General features: G+C 38.8%; 1 protein-coding gene across 1 annotated transcript in view; it reads right to left on the bottom strand.

The window, feature by feature from the left end:
- UNC5C (unc-5 netrin receptor C) overlaps positions 1–12,612 on the bottom strand; it is a 347,816-nt gene that overhangs the window by 30,767 nt on the left and 304,437 nt on the right. The window contains exons 9-11 of the mRNA XM_070757995.1: positions 9,415–9,606; positions 7,475–7,819; positions 5,883–5,970 (exon numbers count right to left, since the gene is read on the bottom strand). Of these exons, the coding sequence (XP_070614096.1) occupies positions 5,883–5,970; positions 7,475–7,819; positions 9,415–9,606 (625 nt within the window). The remainder of the gene's footprint in view (positions 1–5,882; positions 5,971–7,474; positions 7,820–9,414; positions 9,607–12,612) is intronic.

Raw genomic sequence — 12,612 nt, 5'->3', positions numbered from 1 at the left:
CTTTTCACCTTACAAACCTCATTCCGGAACCAATTAAGTTCGTAGGATAAGGTATCACTGTATATATAATTAGAATAGAATAGAATTCGTATTGGCCAGGTGTGACTGGACACAAAAGGAATTTGTCTTTGGTGCCTATGCTCTCAGTGTACATAAAATAAAAGAGACATTTATCAAGAATTATGAGGTACAACACTTAATGATTGTCATAGGGTACAAATAAGCAATCAGGAAACAATCAATATTAATGTAATATAATTTCTGAGTGAAATACAGATTTCGTTATTTCAATTGTGTCCTCTTTGCTATTGTGCCAATTATTTTGGTTTGCTGGAATAAAACACTATACTTTGATTAACACAGAATTTAAAAGGAAAAAAAAAGAATATAGAGTGAAAGAATTGAGATGAATAAACTACACGAGCAGATGGCTATCCTTCCAGACATGTTGAGTATTTTCAAATCTTTTGGTATTTTACTGAATTTTTACTTTTACAATGTATTGTCTTCTCCAAATTGGCATGTTAAAAAATGTTTTCCATGCAAGGATTAAAATGTTTTGGGCAGCTTTTATCAATCCTACATTTGTACTTTTTTCTTTTGCCCAGAAATGCCATATGCTAGATTCAGTACTTTATTATTATTATTTTTCTTGTAACAAATATTCATTTGAAAGAACAATGCCAGATTTATTATAGGTGGCAACAAAACCAAACTGCACCAGTAATAACAAAATCAATGTTATATAAGAACTAAAAAAAGAAATGTGAAGATATAATAGAAACTGTTGTTATGTGTTCTTGATAATTAGAACAAAACTATATGACATTAGTCATCTACTTGAGACTTCCATAAATTGACACTCAAAGTAATTTTGGCCCAGAATGTTATTATTTTTCATAACACAAGAAAAGCTTTCTGGATCCATCTAATCTACTATTGCCAAAAATGCACTCAGAAAACACATAAACCTGAACATATTTCATATAATTTTCAGAAAAAAATTATTATACTTATAGAAGATAGGATGATAGCAGAAGATGTCATACTGAACTTGCAAAATTATCCTTGTCTCAAAACTATTTTTTTTGAAAACAGCAAAACAAGATTATGTAATGTCAGGGAGGAACACATAACATTTCATGAAAATAATGTAAAAACATCTACAGTCCTAAAGATTTAGCATCATGAGCCATTACATGTAATGTTGTTTCTACACTGACATATATTCATTATGGGACTGTACATAGTGAAATTCTAAACTATCAATGTTTTGAGAGTGTTATTCCTTATCTTTCCCAAGTCTCCTTTTAAAAAAAATTGCCCAATGCAGCTAATGTCTTTTCTGCCAGGCTCTCTGATAGGAGTCTCCTGAAAATTCAAGGGTACAAATTTCAGACACACACACACGTTTGAAAATTCAAAACAATGTCCTTTATCACAAAATTCAAAATAAACAAAGTACTCTTATTGTATTGCAAAGAGCACTCTTCCCAAAACAACTGGGTAGTCTGTACAATTTCCCTTAAGCAGTCATTAAGTACTTATCTAGCAGCTGTGAAGAAACTTCACACCCCTTCTTCTTCCAACAAAGTGAGACACACACACAGGTTGCTCTGCTTTGGGTTCAAAGGCGTGAAAAAGCAACAAAGTCCAGCAACACAAGATTCCTGACAATTTCCGATCAGATATTCTTCCACAACGGCCAAACCCACATGCTGCTATTTATAGCAGCGGACCTAATTACTGGAGCCCCACCCAAACACAGGTGGCCTCCCTTATTTCTTACTTGGTCTCTTCTATGCATAATTCTGCGCTTGCGCGGGTACAAAACGTCATCATCTGAATCAACGGAAGATAAGGGAGATTGACTGCCTGGGTTGTGTGCCAAGCCCTCCTCTGCCGAGTCACTCCCACCTTCTTCTTCGTCCGAGGAAACTAAACTCTGAACTGATTCTGTCAGCAATAACACAGGCCTGTGCCATGTTGAAGTTTCCCCTGCATCCACCTCCCCATTCCCTGGAGCAGGAGCTGGACCAGAGCCAACCACAACAATGTCCCTAAGTTTATATGTCATTCCCTTCTATAGAATTTGTAGAATTTGTTACTAAGACAGCCTAATTTCCCATGAATCTTTTAAAACCTTCTAAGTTGGTTGTCATCATAACATATGGCAGCAAATTCTATATTTAACTACCTTTTTACTGTTTATATTTATGTTATTACATTTATATGACCTCCCATCTTGCATAAATGATCCGTTTAAAACATCAGTACAATAGAGTAACTCTAAATGAAAAGGAAAATGAACAACACTAAACAAGGGCAAGACAAAAAGGAACAAAACAAAAACGTATGTGTTATAACACCTTATTTTTATTTTTAATCCCAGCATAAACTGTAGAAACAAATTAGGACAAAGAACCTGTTGCGTCATTCCTAAATTATTCTGCATTTAGTTTCAATACATTGCCTTGAGTAGAGTCCAATATTTTCAAAGATCAAAACATTTCCCTTTCAGTTCACATTACAGTATATGTTCCTATATTAGATAGACTTTGGAAAAAGTGCAAAGAAGAACAAGTAAGGTGATTAAAAGCCCGGAGACAAAAACATAAAAAAAGAATGATTGCAGGAATTGGGTTTCGCTAGTCTAGAGAAAAGAAGAACTAGAGATGACATGATAGCAATATTCCAGTATTTGAGAGGCTGCCATAAAGAAGAGAGGGTCAACCTATTTTTCAAAGCAATGAAGCAAAGACAATTAACCAGTGGAACAGCTTGCCTTCAGAAGTTGTAGGTACTTCATTACTGCAGGTTTTAAAGAAAAGACAGGAGAGCCACCTATATGAAATGGTATAGGGCAGGGGTGGGCCATTAATTTTGCCATGGGGCCGCATGAGAAATTGGGATGGTTTTAGAGGGCCGGACTAATAATTAACTCAGTTCTACCCAATACAGTAGTACCTCTAGATACGAGCTGCTCCACATGCGAGTATTCCAAGTTACGAACCACGACGCAAGCGAAATTTCTGTTCGACACCTGAGCTCAAATTCGGGATATGAGCTGAGCTTCCACTAGGTGGCGCAAGAATCCTTGCTTCTGGTTAGCTCGGCGCGCAAAAAACAAAGTCTAAAGGCATTCGTTCAAGATGCGAGTTGATCGACTTACGAGCTCGGGTCTGGAACGAATTAAACTCGTATGTCGAGGTACCACTGTACTGTAAAGGCCCAGACCCTGGCTTGACCTAAACACCCAGGTCCACTCTCCAGACCCCTAATTGTTTGCTTTACGGCAACACGGTGCACCACAGTTACTGCGCTGGAGTGTTTGCGTGGTTTCTGTGCTCGGCCGCTGTCGGTCCAGTCCAGTGCGAGGATGAAAGAGCTCACCACGTCTGCCGGGACTCCTCCGGTTCCTGCTTTTCTCATAATTCATCAGCAAAGCAGAAACCGGAGGAGTCCAGGCTGACACGGTGAGCTCTTTCATCCTCACACTGGAGTGGACCCCGACCTCTGCGGACCGGTCACAGACAGTGGGCGGGCCGGTCATAGACAGCGGGCGGGCCGGATGCCACCCCTTGCCCAGGTCTGGTATAGGGTTTCCCACTTGAGCAGGGGGTTAGACTAGAAGGATCCTTCTAATTCTATTCTGATTAAATTCTATTCTAATTCTATCCTTACTATCCTACATCTATGAAAATAAAAGTTCAAACATTTTAACCTTCCCATCTAAGAGAGTTATTTAAGCCCCTAATGCTTAGATTGCAACTCTAAACAATCTAACTCTCTCTTTTTTAAAGAGACAGTAACTCTATCAACATTATAGTGATTTCCATTTTTAAGAACAATATTTGTTTATTAAAAGCAAAATGGATGCTTTTATTTAATCTGTCGCTATAAAAAGTGACGGATTAAATAAATACTCTCGCTCCAGTTTTTGCATGAAAAAAGGATGATTTATGGGTTTTATTATGGTTTTTTTAAAATTGTAATGTTTTAAATTCTATTTATTGTTACTATTTTATTCTTGTAAGCTGCCCTGAGTCCGCGAAAAGGGCGGCCTATAAATCTAAACGAATAAATAAAAACAGAGGAGGGAAAGCACAGGGCCAAATGTGTACCGGAAGCACTCGATAGTGTTATTTGTGTCAAGGTACATTTGAGGTAGGCTGAGTGTGAAGAAATTGTAGCTGTGATTCATTCATTCATTCATTCATTTGATTTCTTTGCTGCCCAATCCCAAGGGACTCAGGGTGTCTTACAACAATATAAAAAAGTACAGTTAATAATAAAAAGAAGTCAAGTAAAACAATAACCCCAGTTAAAACCACAACTCAGCAATCCAGTCATAACATACATATCATTCAATATGATTTGGCCATGGAAGATGTACAATTCATGGCCCAAGGGCTGCTGGCAAAGCCAGGTCTTTGTAGCCTTTTGGAAAGCCAGCAGGGTGGGAGCAGTATGGACATTAGGGGATAATTAGTTCCATAGAGCCGGGGCAGCCACAGAGAAGGCCGCATTCTGCGGTCATGTGATTGCTTTTTGTGATCTTCTCTGCTGGCTTCCCACAAGCAAAGTCAATGGGGAAGTTAGCAAAGAAGGTCAAAGGTCTTTCTGGCAGTGGTCACCCCAGGCTCTGCCATAGTCACAATGCAGCTTGTGGGCGAACCTGTATGCTTCCCTCGTTGGCAGTGTTGGTATGTCTTGGTGCAGCTAGGCTACAAACTCTTCGACATACGCTGAGCAGAGATTAAGGAAGAGTGTGAATATGCGATACAGCCAGTAGCGACACAGACTTAGTATCTTGAAGTATTATTATTATTATTATTATTATTATTATTATTATTAGATTTGTATGCCGCCCCTCTCCATAGACTCCGGGCGGCTCACAACAATAATAAAAGAGTATATAATAAACAAATCTAATATTTAAAAAGTATCCAAAAACCCATTAATTTAAAACCATTCAGCATGCCATACATAAAACTATATAAGCCAGGGGAAAATGTCTCAATTCCCCCATGCATGATGGCAGAGGTGAGTTTTAAGAAGTTTGCGAAAGGCAAGGAGGGTGGGGCAGTTCTAATCTCTGGGGGGAGCAATCATGGGCTTCCCACCAACACTCCGCAGTCTGCATTGGTTGCCGATCAGTTTCCAGTCACAATTCAAAGTGTTGGTTATGACCTATAAATCCCTTCATGGCATTGGACCAGAATATCTCTGAGACCGCCTTCTACCTCACAAATCCCAGCGACCGGTTAGGTCCCACACAGTTGGCCTTCTCCGGGTCCCGTCGACGAAACAATGTTGTCTGCAGGGGAAGAGCCTTCTCTGTGGCGGCCCCGACCTTCTGGAATCAACTCCCCCCGGAGATTAGGAGTGCCCCCACCCTCCTTGCCTTTCGCAAACTCCTTAAAACCCACCTCTTTCGCCAGGCATGGGGAAATTGATTCCCCTGGGCCGTTCCCATTTTATGTATGGTTTGTATGAGATGTATGATTGTTTTTTATATTAAGGGTTTTTAAATTGTTTTAACCATTGGATTTGTACTGTTTTGTAGTTGTGAGCCGCTCCGAGACTTCGGAGAGGGGCGGCATACAAATCTAGTAAATAATAATAATAATAATAATAATAATAATAATAATAATACCGCCCCGAGTCTGCAGAGAGGGGCGGCATACAAATCCAATAAATAAATAAAATAAATAAATAAATAATAATAATAATAATAATAATAAGTTTCTTCAATTTGCTCACAAACCCATTTTACGGCCTCAGCATCTTTTCAATGCTGCCTCAATCCAAGCAGATAGCCCAAGCATCCTCCTGCCTTCAATCACTCAAGCAAATGCAAACAGTAGAATCTCTCTTACCTCATATTCTCCTTCCGGTGAACCGTCACATACATTTCATAAACTCTCCCCTGAGGAATCGCCCCCGCAGGAATCAGCAAACTTACTCCTATAGTACAAGATGACAAAGGGAAAAAGAAAAGCTGAAGCAAATATAAGAGAAGGGGAGGCAGTTTGACCTTTTGAATAATAAGTTTTTTTGGAGACTGACGGAATTTCACGCACACTCTTGAAACGGAAATGGGATTTTTGCAGCCATCTTAATAGATGTAGTTTTCTGACTTAGTGGTGCCTCAGTGTTTGCTTTCTGAATTCTAGGAGTCTCAAACTGCTTTTGTTTTATTTAAGAGATGAGCAGATGGTTGCACTGCTGCTTAGATTGTAAAAATGAGGAAGGGAAAGCCAAGAGTTGCATTTACTATTCCAAACAGTAGTAATGGGATCATTGTTCTTGGCAATTCTTATTTAATGAAACTTGGAGAAAAAGAGCAACAAAACATTGCTCGTGAAACAACAGGACTCTCTTTCATATCAGCTTTATCTGATCATTATTCACCATTTGGAGGAACTTGGTTACAGAATGGAGAATGTTCGTTAACGTTTTTGTATTGGCAGCAGCTTGGAATATTTATCGGGTTACAACTTAAAACACAGTACGCTGTCAAAATGCAATTAAATTGTAATCATTTAAGATTCAGCAACTGCAACATTAAAGGTACTGTTACAAATACAGAACTTCAAATACAAACTTAATAAACAAATTATCACAGATAATCCCTACTTGATCAAGGACCTCAGGATACTAATAACTAAAGATCTAAGTGCCAAAGCCCACTGCAACAGCATCGCTAACAAGGCCTCAAGAGTTGTAAACCTAATCCTACTCACACTACTTACCAGAGCTTACAAAACTTTCGCCAGACCCATCCTCGAATACAGCTCATCTGTTTGGAACCCATATCGCATCTCAGACATCAACACCCTTGAAAATGTCCAAAGATGCTTCACCAGAAGAGCCCTTCACTCCTCCACTCGAAACAGAATCCCCTACGAAACTAGACTTACAATCCTGAGTCTTGAAAGCTTAGAACTACGCCGCCTTAAGCATGATCTAAGTATTGCCCACAAAACCATATGTTGCAATGTCCTGCCTTTCAAAGACTACTTCAGCTTCAACCACAACAACACAAGAGCACACAACAGATTCAAGCTTAACATTAACCGGTCCAAACTTGACTGTAAAAAATATTACTTTAGTAATTGGGTTGTTGAAGCGTGGAATTCATTACCGGACTCCGTAGTATCATTCCCTGACCGCCAACACTTTACCCTTAGACTATCCATGGTTGACCTCTCCAGATTCCTAAAAGTTCAGTAAGGGGTGTACATAAGCGCACTGGAGTGCCTTCCGTCCCCTGTCCTATAGTCTCTCTTATATCTCGTATTTCTTCTCCACTATATCCTCTATAACCTTCATTGTGTATTATTGTGTATTGGACAAAATAAATTAACTACTAAAAATAAATAAATAAATCTCCTAACTAGTTTCAGAATCCTTACCAGATCTGAGAGGAATGTTATTTAAAAGCAAATGGCCGTAAATAATAATTTACCTGAATTGGGTACAATCAGATGACCTCCAAGAGAATTGAAGGTCCCAAAAGCAGTGCACGATGGATCTGGTTGCCGGGCAAGGCTCTGGTTTTTAATGTTTAATGCTTCATTATCCAGTAGGGATTGAGTAATCTGCGGAGAGAGTTTGGAGGAAAAATCCGACAGCTCATCCTGAGGTGTGACCGCACCCGAATTATTGTAAACTTTGATCTTCAAGTTGGGCAATGGATCCAGGATTGGAGAGTTGGTCATTGGAATTTTATCGGAGACGTCATGCAACGCATAGACAGGGCCCCTATACATAGCTGCTGCAGAAGTCAGGTCAGGAGGAACAGCTAGGAGATCTGTATTAAAGAGGAAGAAAAATGCAACATTAAAATCAAGAAGTTATTATTATTATTATTATTATTATTATTATTATTATTATTAATTAGATTTGTAGACTTGGGGCGGCTCACAACAGTGATAAAAACAGTTTTACATTAAAAAGTCTAAAAGAAAAAAAACCCTAATAGATAAAATACATGCACACAGTCATATCATGCACAAAATCACATAGGCAAGGGGGGGATGTCTCAGTTCCCCCAAGTCTGACGAGAGAGGTGGGTTTTAAGGAGTTTACGAAAGGCAAGGAGGGTGGGGACAGTCCTAATATCTGGGGGGAGTTGATTCCAGAGGGTCGGAGCCACCACAGAGAAGGCTCTTCCCCTGGGTCCCGCCAGATGACATTGTTTAATCGACGGGATCCGGAGAAGACCAACTCTGTGGGACCTAACTGGCCGCTGGGATTCATGCGGCAGAAGGCGGTCTCGCAGATATCATGGCCTTATCAACAACAACATTTCCAAAGGCCTCTCTGGATTTGATATGAATGAAAGTCCCAGACTTCCATATTCAACTTAACTTTCCAGGGCAGCTTTGAACATATTCTGTTAAAAAAAATAATATGCTTATAAACCACAAAAAATAATTTCTATGAGTCAGGAAAGGCTTCACTAAATCATGACTATGGTATGTTTAAAAAAAAGGAGGATGAAGAAGAGAAGCAAATGACATTAGGTCTTATGTTGTGTTTGGGCCTGGGCCAGACGCGACACAAAGTGAATGCGAAAGCCTGGCTGACAGCCAGGAACACGTGGCAGACAGCCAAGAGGATGAGGCCACTGGGACGCAGGATTCAGCAGACAGCCCAGGGGATTTGGCATGCAATCCCTCAGACAGTCTTTCGTCCTTGGATTCTTCTGCAGATCAATATATTGATCCGCGTAGCCGAAGAGCTATGCAAAGAAGGGATTGCTTTAAGGAGTATTACAAGTCATTATATGAACACCTGGGCTGGGTGTGGTTCCCTTAATGAGGGCTAAAGGTAAAAAAGGGAACAACGGCCCAAGGCAAACTGTGGCTGTTTATCTGTGTTATTTTGTGGTTCCTGCTCTGAAGTTTCTGTTCTGTGCCGTTGGGAGTTTTCAATCCAGCTTTTTCAGACAAGTGGGAGGTGAAAATTCTGGGACTTGCTGTTTGCTTCAAAGATTCAAAAGGACTCCTGAAACGTCTTTGCTCATTCCAGGTTGTCTTTGTTTGTTTTTTCCTGTGTTTTTGTATGCGGCTGAAGTAAGCCTTGCACTATCATTGTTTTTGGACACTAAGGACTGTTTTGAGTAACCCTTTTTTGTTTATTTAATACAAGTTTGCTGATTAGCAGAGCACGTGTGTGTTTGATTTCTTTTCCTTGGACTATTACGCAATTGCCTGAGCCAGTCAGGCAGGACAGTCTGATAGATTAAGTTTTCTAGATAAATTTATCTACAGGGTATTTAGCTGGAGAAATCTGGTTTACGTCATATCTCTAAATTTTGTTAATGGTGACAGGCAACAAACAAACACAAACCCCATCTTGAAGCTTTTGTTTAAATTTTGTTAAGAGTGACTGGAAACAAACCTTGTCTTGCAGCTTTTATATTTACAGGCTGAAATCCACCATTTAGTGCTGAGGAATCTATAATATCTGATTCGAAGTCTCGATGGTTCTTCCGGTAGATGAATAATGCAACAGTTACCGAAATAGCCAAGCACACAATCACGGCTATCACAATGCCAACGTAGAGAGCAACATCATCCGAATCAGGAGCAGCTGGGGGTGGCGAGGGGGGGGGGGGGGAGAGAAGAAAAAAACTAATTGGGACACAAAGATAGAACATCTTCATTGTCTCCCATATTTCTATCCGCTCCTATAGGTATTCATTATAGTTTTGCAAGTTAATTTGGAATCGAATGCTCTGCCACATGATTTTGGAAGGAGGAAAAAAATATTTGAGGATTCAGTTATAACTGTTTAATTACTCTTCCCCCCCCCCTTTTTTTTTGGCTCGGAAGCAAGCAAAATAACACATTGTTTGTAACTAGACTGTCAAGGCAAATTTAATCAAAGGAACCATTTAGCGCTCTTTTCAGTGCTAATTTATTCAGCGGGGCACCTGTTAATAAAAGAGGCTATATTTCCTTTTGGCATACCAAAGGTTTACTTTTAGAAGTAAACAAATCTTTAAAGAAAATAAATGGGAAATTGTGCCATGGCTGATAGACGGCTTGCCTACTTCTTAAAGGAAATACTTTTGGGGACAGAGCGCCGTAACATGGTATGATATTTTAATACTATACGTCAGTGATGGTGAACCTATGGCATGGGTGCCACAGGTGTCACGCAGAGCCACACCTGTCGGCACGTGAGCCGTTGCCCTAGCTGAGCTCCAGCACGCATGTGCACAACAGCCAGCTGATTTTTGGCTCACACGGAAACCTAGAAACATAGAGTCTGACGGCAGAAAAAGACCTCATGGTCCATCTAGTCTGCCCTTATACTATTTTCTGTATTTTATCTTAGGATGGATATGTGTTTATCCCAGGCATGTTTAAATTCAACGACATCTGCTGGAAGTTTGTTCCAAGGATCTACTACTCTTTCAGTAAAATAATATTTTCTCATGTTGCTTTTGATCTTTCCCCCAACTAACTTCAGATTGTGTCCCCTTGTTCTTGTGTTCACTTTCCTATTAAAAACACTTTCCTTCTGGACCTTATTTAACCCTTTAACACATTTAAATGTTTCGATCATGTCCCCCCTTTTTCCTTCTGTCCTCCAGACTATACAGATTGAGTTCATAAAGTCTTTCCTGATACGTTTTATGCTTAAGATCTTCCATCATTCTTGTAGCCCATCTTTGGACCCGTTCAATTTTGTCAATATCTTTTTGTAGGTGAGGTATATATGTATAAGTTGGCTGTTTATACTTTGCCCAAAGAAAATTTAAATATCTACATATTGTTGAAGTTCCCCCGAGACAAACTGGGGGAAATCTAATTTTTTAAGCCCCAAATATGCAATTATGCTCTTAGGCTATCGGTGACAATTGAAAAGATTAGTGGCACATTAAAACCTGGAGGAAAGTACCATAATGTCAGAAGATTCAAAACATCTAATACATCAATGTTTTTTTAAAATAATATTTTCTATTTTTTTGTAATTTATAGCAACCTTCAGATTTGAGAACATCGTTGTTGTATTCATGCTGACAGAATTCAAAAAGTCTGCAATCTGTCAGAGAGCCTACGGCAACTGTCCAAATCAAAATTGTTCCTCCTGTTTCAAACACGGTGTGACATGAAAATCTAAACAGCCTCTGCTTTAGACAATTTTCAAGAACAAAACAACAATTAACAGCAACAGAACAAGCTGATAGCTCAACATGCCTTGGATAGCTTGCTGGAATGTACGGAGATGAAGGATGAAATAAGAACCAAACAATATTTGAGACGTTGTATTTTTGCTGTATGAATATCTTTCATGCATTATCAGCCTATTTCCCTGGAACCTATTCTTCCCAAATGAAATGACCAGTGTTGTGTTCTTTCATTGCCTCGAACCACTGTCTTCATTTGAATATCTTTAGTTTAAAGTTAAGATTCAATTTAAAGCATCGGGCACAATTCTTCTTTACTACCAGTCTTTTAAAGTGCAGTTGAACTCCAACTGGTTAGCAGGCATGAGTGTGTGTATTCTTTCACAATCTCTTATTTCTCTGTTGTTTTCATTTTGGAATCGTGGTTTTGTGAAGTTGCTGTCTGTTGGGATTATTTTAGTTTGGATTGTGAGCTGCCCTTCAGGTTTTTTGGTTGGTTTGATTTAATTTGGCTTGTATTTATTAATTAGACTTTTATTTATTAATTGGACTTTTATGCCAACCCTCTCCGAGGACTTACAACATATAATAAAACAATATGAAACATCTTAATCCAAGACAAGGTAGAACTTCAACGAGCATATAGTTATTCATGAATTCATTAGGTGGGTGTTGTATCTATTCTCCCAGAGCTCAAGACAATGAGTATGGACTAACCCTTCATTATATCTAACAAACACCAGTATCTAGATTTGGGAGGAACACAAGTGACCTTCACTTATTAAGTGAAGAGTCCTTCACTTATTCCCAAACACAGTGGTATAGCCACCCCGAGTCTTCAGAGAGGGGCGGCATACAAATCTAATAAATTATTATTATTATTATTATATTATTATTATTATTATTATTATTATTATTATTATTATTATTATTATAAGGTAGGCCAGTGTGATCATGTCCACAATACTTGTGAGGTGAGGCTGACTATACTCATCATCCACTTATTGTGTTCATAGTTTATTTTCATTTAGTCTAAATATCTAAATATTTATCCTCTAAATTTTTCAGTTTATTGATTTTCACAATGCAGATGAGCGAACTGCAAAAAAATAATAATAGTAAGGTAGATTTTTCTAAGGAATCAGACCATCTTTGGTGATCTTTTCATTTAGATGTTTGTAGTACATCCTTTCACTAAATCCACTGTAATACTACATGGCAAATCATTGCTTCCCTCAGTAAGTCTTTCCTCCCAAAAACCTGCCTATGTGACATAAATATGATGCAAACTTTTTCAGGAACAGAAAATATTTTACTTATGTTTAAATAGATCAGTATTACAATATTTAAATGTACTTATTCATTATGTACACAGGCAACACCTTCTTAAAATAAAATATGTTCTAAAAATACTTGGTTTGGTTTTCTTTAACCCCCAATAACATAGATGAGCCCCAACA

Source organism: Erythrolamprus reginae, chromosome 7 (genome assembly GCF_031021105.1).
Source record: "Erythrolamprus reginae isolate rEryReg1 chromosome 7, rEryReg1.hap1, whole genome shotgun sequence".
In the NCBI taxonomy this organism is placed as follows: Eukaryota; Metazoa; Chordata; class Lepidosauria; order Squamata; family Dipsadidae; genus Erythrolamprus; species Erythrolamprus reginae.
This window is presented reverse-complemented; position numbering and strand designations above follow the sequence as displayed.